At 37.8% G+C, this 27,734-nt stretch overlaps 3 protein-coding genes across 3 annotated transcripts; 1 reads left to right on the top strand and 2 right to left on the bottom strand.

Moving 5' to 3' along the window:
• Nucleotides 1-2,803: 2,803 nt before the first annotated feature.
• Nucleotides 2,804-3,748, top strand: LOC123788066 (olfactory receptor 1Q1-like). The gene has a single exon (XM_045791152.1). The coding sequence runs from the start codon at nucleotides 2,804-2,806 to the stop codon at nucleotides 3,746-3,748; it is 945 nt and encodes a 314-aa protein (XP_045647108.1).
• A 6,430-nt stretch (nucleotides 3,749-10,178) lies between these two features.
• On the bottom strand, nucleotides 10,179-11,162 carry LOC123788065 (olfactory receptor 1f45-like). The gene has a single exon (XM_045791151.2). It carries the CDS (start codon nucleotides 11,160-11,162, stop codon nucleotides 10,179-10,181), a length of 984 nt encoding a protein of 327 aa, XP_045647107.2.
• Nucleotides 11,163-17,992: 6,830 nt separating this feature from the next.
• On the bottom strand, nucleotides 17,993-19,649 carry OR1B1 (olfactory receptor family 1 subfamily B member 1). Its single transcript, XM_045791180.2, has 2 exons — nucleotides 19,537-19,649; nucleotides 17,993-18,965 (listed from the first exon to the last, which is right to left on the bottom strand). Exons 1-2 carry the CDS (start codon nucleotides 19,647-19,649, stop codon nucleotides 17,993-17,995), a joined length of 1,086 nt encoding a protein of 361 aa, XP_045647136.2.
• Between the last annotated feature and the right edge of the window lie 8,085 nt (nucleotides 19,650-27,734).

The raw sequence follows: 27,734 nt of genomic DNA, 5'->3' as shown, positions 1-27,734 counted from the left end.
ACTTACTAACTCTGTGGCTTTGAGCATGTCACAGAACCCCTTTGAGCTTCAATTTCTTCATCTATAAAATAAAGATAATAATACCTATGTCACATAATTTCTGTGGTCACCAAATGAAAAACACATGTGTAAAGCTCTTAGCACAATTCCTGGTTTATAGAAAGTGCTCAATAAAAGAGTGGCTACAACTTTTAGATCTCATTATCATACCATATGGAAATCAATAGTTCAATAGAATATTATAAATTTCCACATTTTTATAATTGAAATGTCTCATGTTCATTCTCTTGAGTTGTATCATGGTGACATCCTTTAGTTTGAAATATAAAAGCAGACAGTCCAGCAGTGACTGATAAATCCATTCCCATGGGGCAAGAGCTAAGTAAACTAAATGGGCAGTGTGATGTAGCCAGACATGCAGAGAACTCAAGGTATTCAGTTGTAAGGTGAAGCCCGGCCAGACCACTTAACATTGAGTTATGCTAAGCAAATCACTTCACGTCTCTAAGCTTTGGTTCTTCATCTGGGAGATGAGAATAGTGAGTGATTGTTGCTGCTGGAAGTGTCTCAGGATTGCTCTGATGATTATATGAGATAATGCATGTGCCAGTGCCTTACAGAGAGGCTGTTCTTAATTGTTCACACTTTTCCCCCCAGCGATCTAATTGTAAAGTTTAAGAAATCTTGGTTTAGCCATGGACACAGCTTGTTTCCCATCTCCAATGAAGCCAACTCCCATATCCCCCAAAGGCTATGATTTATGACCAGCCCAGATCATTATGATAACCCTGTGAAGAAAGACCAGACTCACAGAACTTTGCTTAGTTCTTGGGAACCACATTTTCAAGACTGACAATGCGGAACAGATTCACTGTAGAGAGACCTAGATAGCAGAAAAACTTCCTCCCAGAAAAACCTGGAGAACAGAACAGGACTGAAAAATTGATAGGTATAATTTCCAGCATTTACTGAGGCACTCTCATTTCATTCTCATTCCAACTTCGTGAGTGATGTGATATTTAATATCTCCCCATTTTAGAGATGAGGAAACCAAGACTTTTTTGAGAGCAAAAGACTGGAAACCCCTTATCTAAAAAAGGACTTATTATTGGTTATTAAAGTCATCTGTTTCATTCGTATCCTGATTGTCCATTCATTAGACTCCTTTGAGGTTTTTCTATCCTGAGCCAGTATATCTAGTAAGATATTTGGGATGGATGAAAGTATGTCTTTCATTTACTAAGGAGACAGAATAATGCACAAAGTTCAAGACATCTTGAAGACAAAATGATTACAGAAAAGAGAAATGCAGAAGCTGAGAATCTGGAAACTGTTTCTCCTAAGATGTGTCTGTATACTCTTTGAGAAGTCTTTGGGTACCACCAGGGGTATGCACTCCCCAAAATAGAAATTATTGGACCAAATAACCTCTGAAATCCCTTTTAGTAGGCAGATTCCCTGACTATATAGCCCATCAATAGGTCTTATTACCATGAATATAGGTGCCTTGGTTTTAATTTGAGGAGTCATGCTATATATAGTGTCACCAGCATAGACTTTGGAGCCCAATAAGCATGACTTTAAGTTCAGATTTTGCCCTCCATGGGCCAAAAAAAAAAAAAGGTTAAACTTTCCATGCCTTAGTTTTCTAATTTGTAAAACTGGTGAATCTGAACAATTTTTAATAGTGATGATGCTGATGATAATGAAAAATCCATACCTCACTATTTTGGAAAATAATCAAGTACTTGATTCCTTTATCAACACTGTGAAGTTTATATTGGAGTACAAAAGTGATAGTAACAAAACAGCCTGCTCAGATGTCCAAACCTATGAAAATAATCCTTTTTTGGAAAACAGTATGGAATTACCTCAAAAAAGTAAAACTACAACTACCATATAATCCAGCAATTCCACTTCTGGGTATTCATTCACAGACAGCAAAAACACTAATTCAGAAAGATATATGTACACTAATGTTCACTGCAGCATTATTTGCAATAGCCACAACATGGAAACAACCTAACAGTCCAACTATGAATGAATGGATAAAGAAGATGTAATATATATATATAATGAATACCATCCAGCCATTTTTAAAAAATGGAATCCTGCCATCTACAACAACATGAATGGACCTTGAGGGCATTATGCTAAGTAAAATGAATCAGAGAAAAACAAATACCATATGATCTCACTTATACGAGGAATTTAAAGGGGAAAAAAAGCTCTGGGGTGCCTGGGGGGCTCAGTCAGTTAAGCATCCGACTCTTGATTTTAGCTCAGGTTATGATTTCAGGGTCGTGGGATCAAGCCCCACGTGCCGGGTGTGAAGCCTGCTTAAGATTCTTTCTCTCTCCTTCTCCCTTTGCCCCTTCCCCGCTGCTCATGCTCTGTCTCTCTTTTAAAACAAAAACAAAAACAAACTCATAGATGCAGAAAACAGATTGGTGGTTGCCAGAGGCAGAGGGCAAGGAGCGGTGAAATGGGTTAAGGGGTTTCAAAGGTACAAATTCCAGTTATAAAATAAGTCATGAGAATGTAATGTACAGCATGGTGAATATAGTTAATAATACTGCATCACATATTTAAAAGTTGCTAAGAGAGTATATCTTAAAAGTCCTTGTCACAAGAAAAAAATTGTAATTATGTATGGGGATGGATGTTAACTAGAGTTATTGTGGTAATCATTTTGCAATATATACAAGCATCGAATCATTATGGTGTACACCTGTAACTAATATAATGTTCTACAGCAATTATATACCTCAATAAAAAGTAATAATCCTGTTTGTTCTTACAGATGATCAATACCAGCTGGACCAGCGTATCCCATTTTGTTCTCTTGGGCATTTCTACCCACCCCGAAGAGCAGATTCCACTCTTCCTTCTTTTTCTACTGATGTATTTAATCAACATTTCTGGGAACTTTGCCATCATCACACTGATTATCTCTACTCCACGCCTCCATACCCCCATGTACATCTTTCTCAGTAACTTGGCTTTGGCAGACATCTGCTTCACCTCTACCACAGTTCCCAAGATGCTACAGAACATTTTCTCTCCTACGAAGGCTATTTCCTACATGGGATGCTTAGCCCAGACTTATTTCTTCATTTGCTTTGCAGCCATGGAAAACTTCCTTCTGGCTATGATGGCCTATGACAGATACATCGCCATCTGCTACCCTTTCCGCTACCCTATGATCCTGACCAGAACTCTGTGTTCACAGATGGTGGCTCTGTGCCATGCCCTCTCCCATCTTCATGCCCTGCTGCACACCTTTCTCATGGGCCGATTGATCTTCTGTGCAGATAACAAGATCCCCCATTTCTTCTGTGACCTCTACCCTCTGATGAAGATTTCCTGCTCCAGCCCCTACCTCAACACCCTGATGATTCACACAGAGGGGGTTATTGTCATCAATGGAGCTCTGGCCTTCATCATTGCCTCCTATGCCCACATCATCTCAGTGGTCCTCCGGAGCCCCTCAGCCAAGAGCAAGTGGAGAGCCTTTTCTACCTGTGGCTCCCACCTCACTGTGGTAGCTATCTTCTATGGTACACTCACATGGGCCTACTTCCGGCCCCTTACCAGCTATTCAGTGACTGAGGGTCGCATCCTGACAGTCATGTACACAGTGGTGACCCCCATGCTGAACCCCTTCATTTATAGCCTGAGAAATGGGGATGTCAAGGGAGCCTCCAGAAAATGGGTGAGCAGAATACTGACTTCTTTCTTTAGCTAAAACCCCAAAACGCAGTTCCTAGTCTTATCTATGATTCTGGGAAAATAGTTTTGTCCCTCACATATCTGTTTCCTTTAGAACGTCCCAGAAATATCTAAATTAAGTACATATTATGGATTTTCCCATTGAATATTGTCCTGAGCTATCCCTTAAACCAAAGCACATGAAGCTATGTATTTAGTGTAAGCCACTAGCATGAGTTTAATTATAATTGAGAGTGTTCTCTGGGGCTGCCATTGAACAACAGGGTTGTAACATACTTACATGTAAGTAACAGAAAATAATTCTGGTTGATTCACAGAGGAAGTAAGTTTATTGAAAGTGTATGTGGAACTCATGAATTTCCATGAAGGCTAAGGAACCAGGTTCAATAAAATGGACAAGACCAGGAAAGGTCATATAGTCAGAACCACAGTCAAAATCATATGCCAGAATTGTCTGATGAGGTCACTGCTGTAGACACTAAACTCTTTTCACTGCCACCTATTCTGTCACCAATACTACCAGTATTGGGCATAGCCCCCAGAGGCCTGAAAACCAGATGTGATCACCTCTAGGAAAAAAATGCCCACTTCTTGTTCTTTACACCAATACATTCAGATTCAAAATAAGGTGATCGATGCGGCTGGTCAAGACTTGGTGATATGCCCATGCTCTCGTTCCCAGGAAAACTGGGCAAACAATAATGCTGCTTTTATTTTCTGTAAGTGGGAGAGAGGTTCTGCCTCCCACCAAGACAAATGAAGTGGCAGAACAACTCCAGTATAGGAAGAGGGACATAATGACAAGTGTCTACTGTATCGGGTCAGAAGTTACAGATGTTCCAGAATTAAGCACTGTCATTCTTGTGCATCTATTGTGCTTGTATGAGTTAATTTAGTAGTCAAGCTCAGTGAAATAATGTAAAGGGCTCTCCAACTTGCATTTTCTTAACCTTCATTAGCTGCACCATTCAGGGATAACTGAAACTCCCCTTGTCTCAGCATGCTTCTGATCTTCTCTGTAGCTGACATGTGGAACCTGCCTATTTTACTGGGTATTTGTCTGCTGACCAATCAGTGCTGGAAATGAGAAATAGGTCCAAGAGCCAAATGTCTACTAAAATGTCAATTCTTTAGTTTCATGGGTGTTTCCAGTTTCCTTTTCAAAAGGAAAAGGTGAGAAGAACCTCCCAGGACATGGGGCAGAAGCTGCAAGTGCAGGTAGATTTATAGGCCATTTGACAGTAGAAAGTTTCTATTGTAGGATATGAGCAGTGATGGCACTGAATTGAGAAGAAGCTAAAATTTTGGTATATTTGTGTAATGAGCTAGAAGGGTTTCTTGGGACTTATATACAAGTCTTGGTCACCATCAAAACTGGTTTGAGGAGGTACACTCCTTAAGTCTTTGGCTTCATCAGGATAATAAATTCTTCCAAGATAAAGGGGGCCTGACTTTAATGAAATGATAATTACAAGGAAATGAAACCAACTTTTGGTTACTTAACTTTGGTTCTTCACATTTTCCAGAAAGCATCTTATATACCCAATATTTTTCTTCTGGATTCCACTGTTTCCTCATATTTTCTTTCTTGCCTCCTTGGCCCACCTTTCTCCTTTCTGTCTCTTTAGGTGGCAGTTCCATGGCTGAACCTACTTTACCAAATGATTTGCCTCAGCTGTTAACACTGTAGCCTCTTCTAAGTAGCCCCAAATGCCCCCATTGAAAGAACTTTCTTAAGGTAAAGGAATTGACAGGAGAATAAATAATATATAAATAATTGAAGAGCAATTAGGAAATCCTATCAATTTTTTATTTAGATGATATACTTCCTCTTCTAGAAGTTTAAATCTCACAGAATGAATATATATAATGAATGAAAATATTATATATATGTGAATACACTCATATATTTTATGTTCAATACACTTTTGTTTATGATAGTGATAAATTAGAAATCAACTTCATGTATGCTAATGGAATTCCGGTTCATTTTGTCTGGTAGTTAGATAGTGTTATCTGTTCACAGTTCTTCCTTCCTTTCCTGTCTTTGCCATGGCTTTGCTGGGGCAGAATACACATCTCCATCCCATTGACTTTGGGCTGGCCTTAGCTAGCGGTTTTTGAACAGGCATAATAAATGCTGTTTCTAATAAAAAGTTTTGAATGGGTTCAGATCATTTGGTTTGCCCTCTTGAGCTCTTGTCTTCACCATGAGAAGAAAAGTTCATCTTATGTAGCTAAAGCCCCTTAGCTTGAATCTCAGAATGAAAAACACACAGACCAGACCTGAACTTGACCTAGGGTCTGAAGCACAGTTCCCTCTTTCAGCCTGCACACTTTTTTTAAAAATATTTTTTTTATTATGTTATGTCAGTCACCATCCAGTACATCCCTAGTTTTTGATGTAAAGTTCCATGATTCATTACTTGCGTATAACACCCAGTGCACCATGCAATACGTGCCCTCCTTAATACCCATCACCAGCCTGCACACTTTTGACTGAGAAATAAATGTCTGTTTTCATAAGCCACTGAGGTTTGGGACTGTCTCTTTTTTTTTTAAAGATTTTATTTATTTATTTATTTGACACAGAGAGAGAGACAACACAAGCAGGGAGAGTGGGAGAGGAAGAAGCAGGCTCCTAGCAGAGGAGCCTGATGTGGGGCTCGATCCCAGAACGCCAGGATCACGCCCTGAGCCGAAGGCAGACGCTTAATGACTGCGCCACCCAGGCACCCCTGGGATTGTCTCTTATTCAGTACTCTGAAGGAAATCTCAACCAATACAATACACATATATTATGAACTGTTGTGGAGTCAATAAAAAAATGAGACAGATTAATTACTGGACTTACTCTCATTTCATCGATAGCCTTTAGGTACATACAGATATCCAAACCTTTAACTACCAACTCTTTGCTCTTTTCTCCCATTATTTCTTCATCTGTATGCTATTGATAGCAATAATAATAATAATAATAATAATAATAATAATAATAATAGGACACACACATATGGTACTCATAAGCTGGTCACTATTATGAGTGCTTTACATATATTTTACTCATAAAATGCTTTTGACAATCCTAAATTATAGATACTGTTTCTCTCTTCTTTACAGATGGATAACTGAGGCAGAGTTGTTGAATCATTGTCAAAGATCACTATAGTGTAAAGCCTACAGTTGGTTTTACTTTTTGTAGACCAAGTGCTTGACTTAGCTTTCATTTTAGAGGGTTCCACTTCAAAAAGGTTATCTCAATAAATACATTGCCAGCCACACTGACTGGTAAAGAGCCAGAACCCTCCAACCTCCTATACCACCACTCCCCTGCTCATCTGTTTCAGAAATCTTGGTTGATTTAGATTAACTGACCATTTGGGCCACTTGTTTTTTTCTCTTTCCACACTTTAAATTCCTGCTCTTATGTTTTAAATCCACCCATAGAATCAATCTGTGAAACCCAAGGCCCCTTCCCTCAACCCCAATAAAAGCAGAAAAGCCCATGCTCTCCCATGCTTTCTCTCTACCTGTGACCTCACTGTGTGGCCCCAGGTGTGCAATATGCTTTCCAGGACCTGAAAATAACAAACCTTTTTTTCAAAGTTTCCTGATTATTACTGAGGGCATCTTGCAATCACAATAACTACAAAGGAAGGTCCAGCTACAACACTGGTTATCAACAGCCTGAGAAAAAAATCACATGGCAAGTAATGATAATAGTGGGATTCTAATTTGTGGTATGTGGCTCCAGAGTCCATCCTGTGAACATGACCCTACACCACCTTCGACAAAGCCCTTTAGCATTTTCCCTTGGGTTTCTGCCCTGTTTCATTCTGACCTCTTCAAGGAGAATAATTTTTGGAAAATCATGTTTGCACAAAAGAGCTACTTACTTCTATTGTTTCAGTGTAATTATAAATACTGCCCCCTTTATCTCTCAAAGGTATATGCTCTTTACACCAACAATACAGAAACTGTTGCATATAAATAAATGGCACAATGATTCCACCCATTTGCATAGTCCATCCTTGATTCTTCTTTTCTCCTTTCATATTACATCAAGTCTATCAGTGTGTTTAAACAGCTCTACTTGCCATATGTCCCAAATGGGACCACTGACTTCTAGTGTTAGAGCCACTGTGAAGACTCTCTCTCCCAGCCTCTATTACCAGTGGCCTATACTGTCTTTTATGGAGTGACGTGAAAGTTCAGATGGAATAATTCAGTCACTGTAAGTACTGAACTGCTTATTATTACTGTGAGTTGAAAAAAATGGGAGACTGTAAAATTATTACAATTTTAAAAGAGGTTTAGGCTATTCTATGGTCTACTCAAAAATCACTCCCCTGGGTGAAACACCTATACTCTGAAAACTATAAAATGCTGATGAAAGAAACTGGAGATCACACAAATAAATGCAAAGATATTCCATACTTATGGAATGGGAGAACCAATATTGTTAAAATGTTCATACTACCAAAAGCAATCTACAGATTTAATGCAATCTGTCTCAAAATAACAACAGTATTTTTCACACTGGAACAAATAATCCTAAAATTTGTATGAAAGCACTAAAGACCCTGAATAGCCAAAGAAATCCTGGAAAATAAGAACAAAAGTGGAGGCATCACAATCCCAGATTTCAAGATATACTACAAGGCTGTAATGATCAAAACAGTACAGTACTGGCACAAAAATAGACACATAGATCAATGGAACAGAATAAAGAGCCCAGAAATAAACTGACAATTATATGGTCAATTAATCTTTGACAAAGGAGGCAAGAATATGCAATGGGAAAAAGACAGTCTCTTCAACAAATGGTGTTGGGAAAAGCTGGGCAGCTTCATGCAAAACAATGAAACTGGACCATTTTCTTGTACCATACACAGAAATAAACTCAAAATGGATTAAAGACATAAATGTGAGCCAGCAAACTATAAAAATCCTAGAAGAGACCACTGGCAGTAATTTCTCTGACATTGGCCGTAGCAACATTTTTCTAGATATGTCCTTTGAGACAAGGGAAACAAAAGCAAAAATAAACTATTGAAACTACATCATGGTGCACTGGGTGTTATATGCAAGTAATGAATCATGGAACTTTACATCAAAAACTAGGGATGTACTGTACGGTACATACAGTATAAACATAATATAATAAATATAATGTATAATTATATAATATAATATATATAACATAATATATATAATATTTTAACATATAACATAATATAATAAATATATAATATAATATTATAATATATATGCCAATATATATGGGACATATGGCAATATATATATTATTAAGTAATATAATATATAATATACATATTATATATAATACATATATAATATAATATAATTATATTATATAACATAATATAATATAATATATAAATATATAATAAAATACAGTAATATAATGTAATAAAAATATATATATAACATAATATAATAAAAAATATTATTAAAAAAAAGAAATGGGATCTCAAACGACAGAATCATAAAGAAAAAAAAAAGAAATTACATCAAAATAAAAAGCGTCTGCACAGCAAAGGAAACAAGCAACAAAACAAAAAGACCAACTTACTGAATGGGAGAAGATACTTGCCAATGATATATCTGATAAGGGGTTAGTATCCCAAATATATAAATAACTTGCAACTCAATGCCAAAAAAACCACAAATAATCCAATCAAAAATGGCCGAAGACATGAATAGACATTTTTCCAAAGAAGACCTACAGATGGCCAACAGACACATGAAAAGATACTCATCAGCACTTATCACCAGAGAAATGCAAATCAAAACTACAATGAGGTATCACCTTACACCTATCAGAATGGCTAGCACATGCCACAATATCACTAAAATGATCAAAGTTCTGCAGGCCTTATTGATGTATAATAATTTAGCTATGCCCCATCTTAGTTTTGAAAGATGAGAGGTTCAGGTTTGGTGATCTAAAAACATCTGTTCAGGGGGTGCCTAGGTGGCTCAAGTGGTTAAGCATCTGACTTTCAATTTCAGCTCAGGTCATGATCTCAGGGTCATGAGATGGAGCCCCATGTCAGGCTCTGTGCTCAGCATGGAGTCTGCTTGAGATTCTCTCTCTCCCCCCTCCTTCTGTCCCTATTCTCATTCTCTCTCTCAAATAAATAAATAAATAAATAAATAAATAAATAAATAAATAAATAAATAAAAGCTTTTTTAAAAATAAACTAAATCAATAAAAACATCTGTTCAGTTCCAAAACATCTGAGATTCTAGATCAGTCAATGGGGACCAGAACTATTTATTCATGAACTCACTTCTTCCCAAATCCAAACAGGAGGAAGCCAACAAGGAAAATTATTCCACAGGAATGTGAACCATACCGGTTATTAGGAATGTAACCATCTATTTGAGGCATTTTCAAGATAGATCTTAACTCCTTAGGCTCAGGAGATGTGGTGCCATCCCCACATTCCCTGGGAACCAGGTTGGAAGTTTCCTGAGTTGCAAAGTTTCCTGAAAAGCCTTCGCAGAGCTCCCTTAACCTCCTGGTTCCGCAGGCTGTAGATCAGTGGGTTTAGCGTAGGGGTAACTACTGCGTAAAAGATGGCAACTTGGCGATCCTGGTCCAAGTCATAGCTGGAAGATGGCCGGAGGTACATGCGGATCACAGAGCCATACAGGAGCAGCACAACGAGAATGTGGGAGCTACATGTGGACAGGGCTTTGCGCAGGGCAGCAACTGAGTGCATGCGGGCTATGGCAATGCCAATGCGGGCATAGGAACCTAAAATGAAGAAGAAGGGGCTGACCACCACAACTACACCCTCAGTAAATATTAGCATTTCACTGACCACTGGTTGGGTGCAGGAGAGCTTCAGCAAGGGTGTGATGTCACAGAAGAAGTGGGTGACCTGGTTGTTGCAAAAGGTTAAGCGGGTGACCAACACACTATAAAGGAGGCTGTTGAGGCTGACGACCACCCATGAGGTCAAGGTTATGCGTAGACAGAGGTGACGGCTGATGATGGCAGAGTACCTTAAGGGGTCACAGATGGCAACATAGCGGTCATAGGCCATGGCAGCCAGCAAGTGGCCTTCCATGCTGCCCACAGCCATAAAGAAGAACAGCTGGATTATGCAACAATTAAAGGAGATGGTTCTATTCACAGACAGTGTGTGCACCAGCATCTGGGGAACAGTGATGGTTGTCAGAAACATGTCAATAAAGGAAAGCTGACTGAGCAGGAAATACATTGGGGTCTGAAGCTTGGGGTCTGAGAGGGCAACAATCAGTAATAGGGCATTGCCCATAAGTGCAACCAGGTACATGGCAAAGACAATCCCAAAAATAACTGGCTGCATCTCTGGCCAGCTGGACAGACCCAGTAAGACAAATTCAGTTACTTCTGTCCTGTTTCTAGTGGCCATAATACATGATCAATATCACCCGCAAACGGCAAGTGTTAGGATCAAATGCTGAAGTTTACTCTGGGATAGCTTTTAGGAAACATCTTTTCTTGCATGGATGCCCTTAGTTTCCAAAACAGCTTTGTCTTTCATCTCTTTCCCTTGTCATTATCTTTCTGTCCATCCACTCAAGTACTCACCCACACTCTTTAGTTTATTCCAGGCTCATTTATCGACCACTTAAAATCTCTCGATGTGATATATATTAAGTAGGATAAATCACACATGGTCCCTGTATAATAAAGAAGGCGTCACTAAACACAGAATTTCTTTGGTGTTTGCTTTGCACTGAGGAGCATACTAAATATCATACATTTAATTGTCACAACAATCCCATATGGTACAAACTACTGTTATATTACAGATGAGAGAGCTAAAGCAAAGAGACTACTTTGTTGAAGGTCATATAGGCTCTGAGAGATAAAACCTGGACTCAACCCTGTATAGTTTTATTAGACATTAAGCACCACACTTTGCTGACTGTCAGAGTTGGAAAGAAAAGGGAACTATGTCAAGGCTCCAGACAGATGTCCAAGTCTCTACATCTTTGATGGAGCACTAGAGTGAAGATCTGGTCCTAACTTCGTATGTCCAGAAGCTATTGTTCCTTTGGTAGGGGAATTCTTGTTCCATTAAGTCAACTGAACTTACCTGGGATGAGAGTAGAAATTAACATCATCATTGATTTTATTAATGATTAATTTTCAATTAATAATGTAATTTGCCAGTGGATGGGAGTCTCATTTCCTCTCAGCTCAGGTTTTCCCTATAGGCAGATGTACATGGTAAACTAAAGAGGTAACATTTTGAGGCTACTATATGGATAAGGGCATTTTGGTGAAATGCTATATTTTTTCATGAATGAGAGAAAAATTGTTAAAAAAGTAAAGTAAAAAGAACACAATAGTTGCAAATGACACTACAAATAAAAGACTGGTATCCAAGATCTACAAAGAACTTCTCAAACTCAATACACAAGAAACAAATAAACAAATCATAAAATGGGCAGAAGATACGAACAGACACTTTTCCAATGAAGACATACAAATGGCTAACAGACACATGAAAAAATGTTCAAAATCATTAGCCATCAGGGAAATTCAAATCAAAACCACATTGAGATACCACCTTACGCCAGTTAGAATGGCAAAAATTGACAAGGCAAGAGACAACAATTGCTGGACAGGATGTGGAGAAAGAGGATCCCTCCTACATTGTTGGTGGGAATGCAAGTTGGTACAGCCACTTTGGAAAACAGTGTGGAGGTCCCTTAAAAAGTTAAAAATTGAGCTACCCTATGATCCAGCCATTGCACTACTGGGTGTTTACCCCAAAGATACAGATGTAGTGAAGAGAAGGGCCATATGCACCCCAATGTTCAAGGCAGCATTGTCCACAACAGCTAAATCGTGGAAGGAACCGAGATGCCCTTCAACAGATGACTGGATTAAGAAGTTGTGGTCCATATATACAATGAAATATTACTCAGCTATCAAAAAGAAAGATTTTCAACATTTGCTGCAACATGGACAGCACTGGAGAAGATAATGCTAAATGAAATAAGTCAAGCAGAGAAAGACAATTGTCATATGGTTTCACTCATTTATGGAACATAAGAAGTAGGAAGATCGGTAGGAGAAGAAAGGGATAAAGAAAGGAGGGGGTAATCAGAAGGGGGAATGAAGAAAAGAAAAAAGAACATACAATAAAAAGCAGAGTCTCTGACCCTGACTTTGCTTCATGTTTAGTTTTATCTCTTCCAGTGGTTCACATATGTATGCCTCTAAATCATATACCACTTGCTTATGCATCTATGTACCAGTTTTATCAATTTATCTTCTGGCTCTCTATTATGAAAGATGAAGTTTTATCTTGTTTACATTATCCCCATTCTTCCCTCCTCCTTTCTCTAATTTTTTGATGACTATTTTAGTTCTTAAATTAGTTGCTTTTCTGCTTTTAAATGGTATACTTAAATCTATATTTCTTATTCCATCAACTTCAACTCTTCCTCATCCCTGCACCCTCCTAACCTTCGGAAAGCTGTATCTTGATTTGTACATTGTCAAAACCGAAGACATATAAATTGAGTTGTAACTATAGTTATCTTTCAAAGTAAAAGCTAAAAATTAGTAGACCACATTTACTTTAGTTTAACTACACAAATATTTTTCACACAGAGCCAAATGATGTGCTACAGTTGCATTTAATCTTTGATGAGTCCAAAGTTCCACCCCACTAAAGGAGAGTATTCCTAATATTCAGATAAAAAATCAAAACTATTTTAAGGACATTTCTCTTGATGATTTTCTTTAAAGATCATGGAACAGGAGCTTACAAGATAACAAAAACATATTGTCCAGTGTCTGTTAGTCTTTATTTCTTCCTGCCCTCTTGCAATCCTATTACTCATTCAAGGCAGTGGCCATACAAAGACTTCCACATGGAGATACAGATGAATGTGAACTTGAGAAAGGATGGGAAGGAAGAGAGATGGGATAAGTCGCTTCACGGGGAAAGGGTGAAAGAAAAAGATCTCCAAGAAGGAAAAAGTGGCAAAGGGTATAGATTTATCCATTATGGGAAGAATGTAATAACACAGAGTCCATTTTCTTCCAAGAAAAGCAAGACTGCATTATATGAAAAAAGAGTAATAAGCAGTGGTAGTGCTCTTGTTGGCTGATGTCTTCAAGACTCATTTCAATAATTAACAAATAAATTAATAAATAATTAATACAGACAGACAGACATATCTTTGTAAAAAACGGGGAAAAAGACTCATTTCTGTATACTTTCTATTTCCCAATATTTCTACATTAGTCTCATCAGAGTCTAAGCTCTGGAGGTCCTGTTTAGACAACTTTGAGGGATCAAGGATACTAAATGCTAGAGGGAGATAGAGAAAGGAGTAGTCCATTTAGGAAAGGTATGAAGATATACACATATACAGATTTGAACACCTTAAGACAGTAAACTAAATTGAAATTGGAGAGAAAAAAAAAAGGAAGAATCCCTGAAATGAAACAGAAAAGGATCTCAGGTTTCCCCATTTCCCCCTGGTGCTTCGGGGACATCTAAAATCATGGAGAAGGAACAGAGAGGGTGACAAGCCTTAATCCTGCTTATTCTCATCTTTCTTTTTGATGGAAGAACCAAAACACATGAGATCATTCACTGTTTCATCAATATCTAAATATTAGGAATATGCTCTCTTAAATGCCTTCTTGGTCTAAATTTCTATTTCTAGTCTGTTCCCCTGTGTTGATGAATCATAAAGTTTGAATCTGAGATGCATAAATCAGAACCTCCTTTTCTCTGTCTCAAAAATGTATCTTCCAAATTATCACAAAACAAACTCGGTCCTCTGTCACACATTTCTTTCACCTGGGAACTGTGAAATGCCTTTCTATTCCATTTCTGATTGCATGACTATATTCTCCATCTAAACCTTCATATTTTCACTCAAAATCCTATTTTTTTCAGTGTTATAACTGACAATTCTTCCATTCCATTGCTTCTCTTGACTATAATATTTGTACCTCATTCTATTCTTTGATCCTCTTGGCACCCATATCACACCATTTTCTAAAAGAGGATTATGATTATTTTCTGTGCCCTTTCTGTTTACTATTAGGGCAGAGTATAACTTTATTCTCACCTTTTATCTGTATCTAACACCATACACTCAAGACAGAAAGTATGGATAGAGCTGTGCTCCCTCTTCACCACATTCTCACAAAATTAAGGATTCCCTTTTCATCATTTTCCATAAATGCCTTTCTGTATGGTCGCTCATCCCAATGAAGCAGAGTCACTTACACGGACTCATTCTACCAACCCCAGAGCCTCCAACAGTGTTCAGATGAAATAGTAATTACCATGGGCTGAGACCATCTACCTTCTTCATCAGCTGGGACTGTAGCTCCAGAGTCTGCTCCTTCTCCCTCCTTATACCTAGACCTCACCATAAAGCTTCTTTTTTTTTTATTAATAATATTTTTTATTATATTGTTAGTCACCATACAGTATACCATAGAGCTTCTGAAAACAACTGTGTCTATAGGGAAGCTCTACCCTTTGGGGGACACCACAGCCTTCCTTGCATAATGTCAACAGTTGAGCAAGAAAAAAACCCCAAGAGGAAACTGATTCCCATTTCATCATTTCAAGAAGCCAGCTTTCCTAACCTATCCTTCCTGTTACTGAGCGTTTGTTACTAATCCAAACATTTTAACCCAGCTGAAATTAGCTGCAAGGCATGAGGTTTTATGAGATACCAGTGGGACAACTCTGACCACTGCTATGTTTCTACTCTGCCCTCCAATGACCTCCACATTTCCTGCCCTCACCCAACTGCATCCTTTGCTGAATTTCATCTACTCATTTTGCTTAGCTATTTTAGAACTATCATCCACAGAATACCCGATTTGAACAAGGGTTTGAGTATAAAAGAAGCAGCAGGAAGTAGAGCACCACCCTGAAAAATCTGAGATTATATGCAAATTGTATATTCTTTGTCTACTATAAAGTAATAATCACATGTGGCTTATTGATATAGATTATATATTGTGGAAGCGACTATAAATTGGATACATACCAGTACTGTCCACCATTAACCTGAATAGAAGAAGCTTAGTCACAAACCAGAAAACCAAATTATTAACTGATGAATATGATCAGAATTCAGTGGAAACAAAGAGATTTTAATCAATCAAAATAATATCAATTTCTTCAAAAAATGTAATACATTTATTTTTGTTTGCAAAGGATCTATTTGACTTTCTAACAGCCCTCCTTACTTTGGGCAAGTGACTTATTTCTCCAACAGATACAGGCTGATGGCATTGTCAAATGGATCTGATTCATTTCTATTAGTCTTGCACTGGATTTTTTGTGTGTGTTCAGTTAGCCACAGCATAGTACATGTACACGTACATGTAGCCATTTGTGACCACATGGATGGATCTTGAGGTTGTTATGTTAAGTGAGATAAGTCAAAGACAATGACAATCTCACTTATATGTGAAACTTAAAACAGATGAACTCATAAAAACAGAGTATAATGGTAGTCCAGAGACTGAGGAATAAGGGAGTTGGGGAGAAGTTATTTACGGGAACAAACCTGAAACTAGTAGATAAAGAAGTCCTGGAATTCTAATGCACAGTGTAATGATAATAGGCAACAATACTGTATTATAAACTTCAAAATTGCTGAGAGACTAGATCTTCATTTTTCCCACCACAAAAAAAAAAAAAAGATGAAAATTACATGCTAGCTCACACTTTGGGGGTTTCCTTTTCTGTGGTTTCAGCTACCTGCAGTCCAGAAGCAGATGATCCTCCTCCTGATGTTATCATCAGAAGGTCAGTAGCAGCCCAATCCTGTATCACAATGCCTACGTCACTGACCTCACTTCATCTCATCACATAAGCATTTCCTCATCTCACATCATCACAGGAACGGTGAGTACCATAAAATAAGATATTTTCAGAGAGACAGACTACATTCACATAATTTTATTACAGCATATTGTTATAATTGTTCTGTTTTGTTATTGTTTACTGTTGTTAATCTCTTACTCTGCCTAATTTATAAATTAAACTTTATCATAGTTATGTATGCATGGGAAAAAACATAATATATATAGGGTTTAGTACTATCTGTTATGTACTATGCAGCCACTGGGGGTTTTAGAATATAACCTCCATGGTGTACAGCCACTGGGGGTTTTGGAACATAACCTCCAAGTAAGGGGGACTACTATAATATTGCAACACATAAATGTATCAAATCAACATACTGTACACCTTAAACCCGCAATGTTATATTTCAGTTATATCTTAGTAAAAAGTTAAGTTAATGGTATTGTAATAGTGTCGTATGGTGACAGATGGTAGCTACACTTGCGTGAACACAGCATAACATACAGAGTTATCAAACCACTATGTTGTACACCCGAAACTAATGTAACATTGTGTGTCAACTATACTTCGATAAAAAAAAGCTCAAAAAATATTTTTAATTATCATTGTAAATCTCATAAGAGCTAGCAAAATGGAAGCCAATGTCCAGCTCCCAAGAAGCTAAGCACAGCCAATTTGTTTTCTTTCTTGTTGAAATAGTTCACTGTTCCTTGTTTTATGCAGCAGAGTATTTTCTTTGTGTATCTTACTTGAAAATATAAATAAAATTAATTTAAAATATATGAAATAGAATTTACACACATCAGAATAAGATGTTCACACAAGCCCATGGAAACTGAGGCAAAGATATGGAATAGCAGAATCATGGCTGCTTTCACACTCACTTTTGGGCCAATATTCGCTCACTGAATGAACAGGTGTAAAACTGCCATCCCTATCTACCCAAACTGTTCCCTTCCCCTAACTTTCTGATATATACCAGCACACTTCCCACAGGCAAGCACACCAAGTTAGACGTGACCATAATTAACTTCACTGTCTCTGCTTCAGTTCAGATTTCACAGTAATATTCTCATATTTCTTCAGAATTGTGTGATTAAACATCCCAGGCCTAGTGACTCATTTATATCCACTTTGATAAGTGAAGATAAACGGTTAGGGGAAGGGGTTCCTGAAGCAGACTGATGAGGAGCCCTGAGCACGCGTGGTACGTGTTTGCAGCTCTGTCAGAGCACCACATCAACAAGAGCCGAATCTGGAGTTCCCTAAGTTCACCAGATCATCTTCCCTCATCTCTCCAAAACCAGCCATGCTCAAAACTTCCCACTTCTTTCCTTAACTAACCAAAGAGCTCTTTGGCAGGCTACTCAGGAGTCCGCCCTCCCCCGTCCAAGCAGCCTGTGAAGTGCACTCTTGACATCCTTGTTGCGGAGGCTGTACACGAAAGGGTTGGCCAAAGGTGTAATGGCAGTGTACATCACAGCGGCCACCATGTCCTGTTCCTGAGAGTTCTGGGAAGGAGGCTGGAAGTAGACCCAAATGATAGTGCCATAGAGGAAGCCAACCATGGTGAGGTGGGATCCACAGGTGGAGACTGCACGGTGGCGACCAGCAGCTGAAGGCAAACGCAGGATGGTGGCCCCAATACGAGCATAGGAGAGTACAATGAGGGCACAGGGACCTAGCATGAGGAAGCCACCCTCCAAGAATATGGCCAGCTCATTGGAATGTATGTCAGAGCAAGAGGCTCGCAGAAGTGGTCGGTGGTCACAAAAGAAGTGGGGAAGTTTAACATTGCCCTCAGCATCCCCAGCCCAGTAAAGAGGCAAGAGAAGTCCCACATGCAGCATGGTGTGCACTACGGACACCACCCAGCTCAAGGTCAGTAAGCAGGCACAGAGTTGGCGATTCATCACTGAATGGTAGTGCAGGGGATTACAGATGGCCACATAACGATCCAGAGCCATGACAGAAATAACAAGTGTATCCGTAACTCCAAATGCATAGAAGAAAAAGAACTGGGCCAAGCAGCGGGCAGCAGAAATGGCTGGGTAATTAGAGACCAGATGGGCCAACAACTGGGGCAGGGTGACTGTGGACAGCCCCATGTCTATCACGGAGAGACCACGGAGCAGATAATACATAGGTGAGTGGAGCCTGGAGTCCCGGGAGATAAGCAGCACTAGAGTCACGTTCCCTATTATGGTGACCAGGTAAATAGCCAGGAACAGGAAGAAAAGGAGACCTGGGGAGACTCTAGCTCTTGAGAACCCAAGGAGCAAGAAAACTGGAGAATGTGAAGCGTGGGGCACAGCCCATGATGAGTGACAATAAGCCTGCCTGAAAGATTTTCAATCAAAAAGCAAGTCACAGGTAGTAGTGGGGATCATAATAGTTCTAGTTGATTTATTTATGTTATTCAAGCTCCTTAAAGACTTAAATTCAGCTGACCACCTAGGCCCTTCTGCTAGGTCTATGACTTCATTCCTGTAATTTACTAGAGCATTTTCTTCCCACTTCTTCCTTTTCATCCACTCTAGTGGCTCATTTTCTATAATCTATAAACCTTGACAAAGTCCCTCATCCGGTTATAAACCCTTCATTCAATAGTGTCTTTTCATCCTACTGCTGCTTATCTCCTTCCAATGGCAAATTTCATGAAAAAATTCTTATACTCACTGGCTCTAACTCCTCATCTTCAATTCACACTTCATCCCACTGCAGTCCTCATGATTTCTTCTCTCCCAACCTGTAAGGAACATAGGGTATCATTTAATATGTAACATATAAAGAAATGGTTCATTATAAATAGGTGGGTTTTATAATGAAATTGCTTCAGGTTGTCATAAAATAACTTGTTTTTACTCTTTATTCCATTTTGCTGGCTAATGATATCACCATTATCATTCACCTGGTTGCCCAAAGCAAAAGCTGGGGGAATCTCTCCCTCATCTCCTCATATTCAATCACTCTTTCACTTCCACATTTACCCTTACATTCATCCTTTGCCCTTAATCCACTCATACTGTTTAGGCTTCAGCATCTCCGACCAGTGTTAACTTCGTAGCCTCATGACTAGTAGATCTTCCATACTGATACCAAGAAAACTTCCAACATGTGATTCCCTATTTAAAGAGTCAGAGCTTTCATAATAGAAACCAAATAGCTTCATCTGACTTGTAAAAACCTTGTGTTGTAAATAACTAACCTATCTTACCAAGCTCATGCTGAGACACCTACCCAGTATGTTTAAAACTAGACAGTTCTTTTTTTTTAGTTTTCTGAACATGGTAACCTCTCACATTCCTGTAGATCTTCATGTTATTTTGAAAGCTTCGGTTTGCTGAAATATGAGGTACTAATCACCTTCCCACTCAACAGAGGTAGAAATTTTGAGAAAATATAATAATCACCCTTTTAAATTCATAACTGAGTATTTAAGAATGTAAATGAAATATAAAGGTTGATAATCAAGGAGGAATATGAAAAACTAATACCTAAACTGTCCACAAGGAGGGCATGTGTTGCGATGAGCACTGGTGTTATATGCAACTAATGAATCATTGAACACTACATCAAAAACTAATGATGCTGGCTAACTGAACATAATAAAAAAATAAAATAAACTGTCCACAATGGTGTATGTGGTAGTGGTAACAGGTAGATGGGAGAGGTATACCATCAGTCTTCATTGTCCAGAGGCTTGAGTAATAACCCCCATGTGGAACAGGAGGTGAGAGTGTAGGCCTGTGTGAGGCAAAAGGTAGACACCACCACATTAATTCAGGACATTCAAAAGGGTAAGCTTTCAGTGAGAGAATAATGTATATACACTAGTGTCTACATGGCACCCAAAGAAAACCCGTATGTTTCATCCTATACTTCAGGGAGGGGAAATGTCTCCCATGGGAATGCAATTATGGGTCTGTACAGCACATGGAATGGATAAGCTTATTTACAAGACACATATGATCCTAGACCCCTCAAACTGACAAACTAACATAAAAATCATTCCCAGACTGGTAAACATCTTGGGGTACCTTTTAGAAGCAAACATAAAGTTGCAGACTCCAGACTGTACAGGAATCCCACAAGTAAAAACCAACCAAAAAGATGAGCTCACAGTTCAAAATTACTAAACAGACAAAAATCCTATTTATTATGAAGATAATCAGTAATCAACAAGTGATAGAATTATCTTCCCCAAACATCATAAAATTAACTAATCTGTTAGGAATTATAAACTATGTTTAAAATACTTTGTATCTAAAAGAAAGAATAAAGACTGTAAGAAATAAGATATTATAAAAGTAAAATACAACAGATTTGGAAAAGATCCAAAATGAATTACTAGAAAACACAAATATTCACACTCAAAGTAAAAACTCAGTGGATGGCTTGGACAATGACTGAAGAGAGAGGCTAGTTCTGAAAAAAACACCCAGAAGACAGTACAAAGTGACCAAGATGTGGGGAGAGGAGTCAAGACTTTTGGGGAAAAAAATAAGGAGATCCACTATACACCAAATAAGTCCAAGAAAAAAAATTAATGAAAAACAGAAGAATGGAAATATTGAAGAAACAGACTGTGAATTTTCCAGACTTAATTAAAGAAATGAGGCCTGAGATTGAAGAATCACAATGACTCCCAAACAAGATAAATTTTAAAAATCCTTGCATAGAAACTGCTATACAGCAAATACAAAGATAAAAATTTTTTTAACTTACTGCATATTTTATTTTCTTTTTTCCAAGTTTTATTTAAATTCCAGTTAGTTAACCTACGGTGTAATATCAAAGTGCAGGATTTAGTGATTCATCATTTACATACAAAGATAAAATATTAAAACCAATCAGAGAGAAAGGAAAGATTACCTACAAAGGAAAGAGCATTAGACTTTCTGACAGAAGACTTCTCAGCAACAACAGACTCTAGAAAGCCTCATACATCCTTATCCCAACAGGTCTGTAGAGGCAGCCTTCTTCAGCTGTCCTCACGTACATGCTCCCTTGCTCAAATTTTCTTGAAGGCCTTCGGCAATACTTAAAGTTGCGCTTTTGTTTCCAAACATGTTTTCTTAAACTATCTTTTCATTATTGAGTTCCGATTTAATAATGCCGTGATCTGACAATGAAATCTGTATGAGATTAGTTCTCAAGCTGTTTAAGGCTCACTTTGTGGCTAATATGCGGCTAAGTGAGCCTGTGGAATACAGAAAATGGCAGCCCCAAAGCAAACTCACAATGTCTATAAACTGCGATATATAATAGAAATGACATTCTCAGTGTTTGAAGGAGAGGTTATTCAGTTAAATGTAGAACCACAACTGTATACACCTACTGTAACTTGTGATTTACTCATAGTATACATCAGGAGAAAGCAGAGCCACATGCATCAATAAATGCAAGTCTCCAAAACATAATATTAACTTTAAAAATGCCAGTTCAGAATGACAGGAAAATATGATATATATGAAGATTTAAAACATGTAAAAATATTGTGTAGTATATATACATATATATGTATAGTATATGTATAGTGTGTGTGTATATATATATAGTATATGTATAGTATATACATATAACCCCATATGTAGTATATGTATAGTATAGTGTATGTATAGTGTGCGTGTGTGTGTGTATACTAAAACCATGCATAGGATAATGAATACTTTATTTGGGATAGTGGTTACCTTTGGGAAAGGAGGAAAGGATAGAGGATAGGATAGAAAAGTAATTTGGTGGGTTTTTTAAAAGATTTTATTTATTTATTTGAGAGAGAGAGTGGAGCGAGAAAGAGGGAGAGCATGAGTGGGGGAGGGAGTAGCAGATTCCCCGCTGAGCAGGGAGCCCTATGTGGGCTTGATCCCAGGACCTAAGCTGAAGGCAGATGCTTAACCAACTGAACCAACCAGGCACCCAGTAGTTTGGGTTTTAACTGTATCTGTACCATCTATTTTTTTCAAAATAAGAATTGAAAAAAAAAGAACTGAAACAAAAAAAGGTGAATCTTAAGTATTTTTTTAAGTTGGATGTTGAATATATGTATTGTCTTGGTTTCCACACATTTTTCTATATTATGAAACTTCTCTTACTAATATATATAAACAGTAAAGGCAAGAATAGAAACTGAAACATAAAACCTTTAATTTTCTTATATTTTCATTATTTACTCCTTCATACGATTAAGCTCAAAATAACATCCACCTCAGTTAATTCAAACCCACACACACAACAACTCAAGCCAGTATATCATGGAGAATCCAGAATTAGGTTTTATCTATCTTAGAACTGGGAAACCAGAGGTTTATTTCCAAAACAATTTTCCAAAATTTTGTGGAAGAAAGGAAGATGTCAAAATACATGTGAAATGTTAACTATCAGAACCATAATGAGCCAATGAGCCTAGAGGTTTCTCTAAATTGTCTTTCCCTAACCCCAGGCATGTTCCATGTTTCCAATTACCATTCCTATTTCTCTGTCTTGCTGTAGTAAATTCTACAGTAAGTTTCTGATGGAAGCTCTTTCATTTGGGGCTGACTCTAGAAATCTATAGCCAGGGACCAAGTTTAGACAGGACTCTGGAATAGAAGGGAGTAATCATCAGCAAGACTATAATAGACAGAGGTGGAAGGCTCATAACTGCCTATATTTCTCCAGCCTCAGAAGCCCAGGACTGGATTAATCATAATCCCTGATTCATGCTGCACCCTCTTCATTGTCCAAGCATCATCTGCTTGCTTGCGCCCTTAGTTTTGGATATTATTATAAACACCCATTAACTTGATTTTAACACAGAAACTAGAACATTGATTATAATTCATATCTATGTATACATCAGCTCACCCTGTCATTTCCTGCGTAAGGTAACCAGCCTCCTGAATCTTGGGTTAATCATTCCCTTTCTTTCATCAATACATGTTTATATTTGATATATATCTACTATAGGTTTTCCAAGAAGAATATTGTTAAGTTTGAAATGATCTGAAATTTATAAAAGGGTAACAAAATTTAAGTAATAAGGGGTTATTTGATTTTATGTCTGAATATTATACTACTTAGATTCACTGATATTATTAGATATAGCTGTGGCTTATTTAGTTTTCATTGCTACATAATAGTCCCTTGTATGAATATACCACAATGTATTTATCCATTCTCTCTGATTCCTGCTACAGAGTATGGGTCAAAGCAGACATAGTTCATATTTCTGTGCTCCAAGTTACTAATGCTCTTACATGGGCAAGTTTCTTAACTTGCCTGAGTCACGGATTTCTAAAGTGGACATAGAAGCTGTTTTCATGAAGTTGTTAGAAGAATTAAAGTGCCTATTAGGGTTTATAAAATTTTTTAAAATGTGATTACCTCAAAAGATGCAGAAAGTACATTTGATAGAATTTGATACCCATTCATAACCAAAATCTCTAAGAGTACTGGAAATAAAAAGAATAACCCAATAAAGTTCATCTAGTGTTAATCTACAGTGAAAGTCATACTTGGTGCATCTCTAAAATAATTTCACTGAAATTCAGGAACAAGGCAAGAATGACTACTATCAAAAGCCCTTATTCAACGTTGCTTTGTAAGTCTTAGCCGGTGAAGTAATGATAGGAAAAAGAAATAAAATGAATATTCAAAATTAAAAATATATATAATTCATATTCCATAATCTATCAACCATTTGCTCCATCTGGTATATTTAGTATACTTAAATATAGTTATAAAGTAATTTATTCAAATGTTTGCTTCCAAGGTTATCAATAGACAGTCCTCACCATATACAATGACGTATAACAATGATAGTGATAGTAGTAGTAGTAATAAAATAGATAACATTTTGCAGAACTCTTGCTACATGACAAACAGTACAAAGCACTCTACATGCATGATTTTATTAAACCTGTACTCTATGAGGTAAATACTATTTTATTCTCATTCTACACATGGGGAAACTGAGGCATAGAGAAATTAACCAACTTACTTAATATTGTACAGCAAGTCAGTGGTAGAACTGGAATTTTAACACAGACAGTGGTCAATATCTCAGCCAGTGCTTCTCTCAACCCTTCGTTTTCCTCCTCTATCAATGGCATTATTAACCACTATCCCCCACATTCCTGACATTTGGTTTTTTCCAATCTCCTGAATATTATAAAATTGTGAATTTAATCCTCCTTCTTTCAGTGGTTAGCTCTTTTCTATACTTTTTTCTCCCTTCTTCCCCCATTCCCTTAACTGTGGAGGCTCTCCAAGAGCAAACCTGAAGAACACATCCAGTCCTAGAGCCTCACTGACCAACTTAACGCTGATTATTCATAAATCAACATCTTCAAACCTGGCCGTTGTTACAGTAAAGGGCTGAAGGATTCATCCTACAGTTCTGGTAAAAAAAAATAAAGCACATAATGAACCCGAGTATATCAGGGAGGGTTAATAATATAGGTGAAGGATATAGAGAAAATATGAGGACTGAAAGAGAAAAGGAGATGGAAGGACACTCAAAAGAAAAGCAGGAAAGGAGGTGGAGGAGTATGGAGTGGGGAACAAAACACAGATATAATCACTATGAATCATTCACACTGGGGATTTTTAATAATTTTTAAGAATAACTGCCAAAGAATATTTTTCTCTCAAAGTACATTTGTTACTCTAGGCAGGGATTAACAACTGGAATCTGTGCCTCTGGAAATATCTGACAGGAGAGAGAACAGAAGGGATGAAGTTTCTAAAAATTAATCTAAATACCTGAGTTTGCCCCAAAATAATCTTGGCTAGATCAAGTACAGAAGGTAATCACACAATCCAGGAGATCATTCATTTATTTATCCATCCATTTGTTGATTAATTCATCTGTTCTACAAAATATTGATTTCTTACCTGTGATGGCACATTAAGACAAACCACACAATGGTTCTGCCATGAGAAAGCCACAGTGTGGAAAGAAGGGAAGATAAACACTGGATGAAAAACAGTGTGATAAGTGATATGATAATATATGCAAAGGAGTTTGTGCAGCTTACTTGGAGAATGTCCCATCTCAGCCTTAGATAAGATCAGGGATGGGCTGAGGTCATGAAAAGTTTTCTAGGAAACAGCAAAATCACAGGAGGGTTAACACATAAAAATTCTACTGGCTGACACCAAAAATGCCCTCCATTTTACTCAGAGAACAGTTGGCATTCTGAATGAATAATGTGAATGTGATATAACTGTGTATGTGTATGTGCATGTGTGTGTGTGTGTGTATGCATGTGTTGTGTATAAGCTGTAAGTGTCTGACAAAAATTCAGAAAATAATTCTTGAAAAGCAGAATTTTCTCTCAGTTGAGAGTTTCTCCTAAACTTTACTTCCTAGAGTTTCAGGCTTCTAAAAATAATTATGTGCTGTCACAGAGAGATGACTGGGAAGAATAGTGACGGTCAGAAACATGAAAATGGAGATAGTGGAGGAAAGGACAAATGGGAGAGAAAATGAAGAAAGAATGCAAAGTGGTGGGGAGAGAGAGAAGAGAAATGCACGATGGGAAAAGGAAAAGAGTGAATAGATGAATGAAAGAAACATAAGGAAAAAATAGGAAGAATTTTGATGTGAGAAGAGCAGGATTAAGGGTGGGAATGATTGGAGCATAGATAATGAGCAGAAATAAGATTTCTTCTTTTTAGAAGAAAGGAGAAAGGCATGTGGATGATGAGTGAGAGGAGGGTGATAATGTGGACAGGGTAAAAGGAGAGAAGAATAGAGAGTGTCATGAAACGGTGGATATAAAAGAAAAGTGAAGGCAAGTATGAGAAATGGAACGTCAGGAATAGAAACAGAAAGGCAAGCTGGTAAAAGAGATTTTCAGGATGGAGAGAGAGGGAATGGCTGTGAAGACATAAAGCACAAAGGATGATGTTAAACAAAATGGGTTCAGAGTAAGAGACATCTAAAGACAGAGAAATACAGGAATGAGTCAAGGTGAGAGAAGATGGAGAATAAAGGCTAGTTCTACCTGCATGCTCGCCTGTCAAGAAAGAGCTGCTCTGATTCTGGACTTCGTGGCTCCAGCCTACTGTCAGACTCAGGGATCTGGCCATGGTGCTGAAAGACAGATCAGTGCATGGGACCTGAAATCTGGGCTGGTGAGGTTGGGTGAGATTTAGAGGCTGTGGGGCCCCAGAGAGCTTTCCCCTAGAGTCTCCTGGAAGGAGGTCAAGTACAACATCTGCCTCTCATGAAGGAAGAAAGTGTGGACATGATATGAAGGGAAAGTTAAAAGCACTGTAAGTTCCTCCCAACGACTCCACTCCACTCTTCCAAATGGAATAGGTCATTCTGTCTTTGCCCAGGCAACCCCAAATGGCAGACACTGTGTATCATTATCCCAGTCATTTACACCATCATCATATTATTATTTCTCTATAATAATTAAATTATTATGCAATACCAGAACATTGGAGCCAAAGAACAACTGAATATAATCCTGGGACATACCACTTGCAAGTTCTGTGGATTTGGCAAATTATTTAGCCTCTCTGAGGTTTTACCTCCTTATCTATAAAATTATAATAATATCTAATTCTTTTTTCAAATGATTGATTTAAGATTTAGAATATTATATATAAAGTGCTGAGTATGTGTCTGGCATGTAGTAAAAGATTCAAATGATATTTGCTATTGTAGCTGCTTCTACTGCTATGATCATTGTAGGTATTACAACCAAAGTAAGTTCTGGTTTTTCAGATGTTGTTAAGATTCACTGTTTATAGTTCATTTCTCCCATTTGATTATGTGCTCCTGAGGGAAGGGGCTGTGATGAATTCACTTTTGTATCCAGTACCTTAGCACAATTCCTGGCAGAAAGCAAGCACTCAATAAAGACTGGCTGGATGAATGACCAGTGAGTAACTATCCTCTCATTTACCCTAATTTCCTGACCCCATTGATATACCCTACCTTATCTATCATTCTCCAACACAGAACTCTTATACCGAGACTAAATATTGAGAGGAAAAATGCATTATTTTCTCCTTATTTCCTTTGCTTTTGCAATCAATTAGCTAATCCACTCCTCCATCTCTTTACTAGGCTGATTAAACATCCTAATCTGGGGATCCATTTATTATTAA

The sequence above is a fragment of the Ursus americanus genome, chromosome 18, assembly GCF_024610735.1.
Source record: "Ursus americanus isolate L20-20 chromosome 18, mUrsAme1.1.p, whole genome shotgun sequence".
Classification (NCBI taxonomy): Eukaryota; Metazoa; Chordata; class Mammalia; order Carnivora; family Ursidae; genus Ursus; species Ursus americanus.
This window is presented reverse-complemented; position numbering and strand designations above follow the sequence as displayed.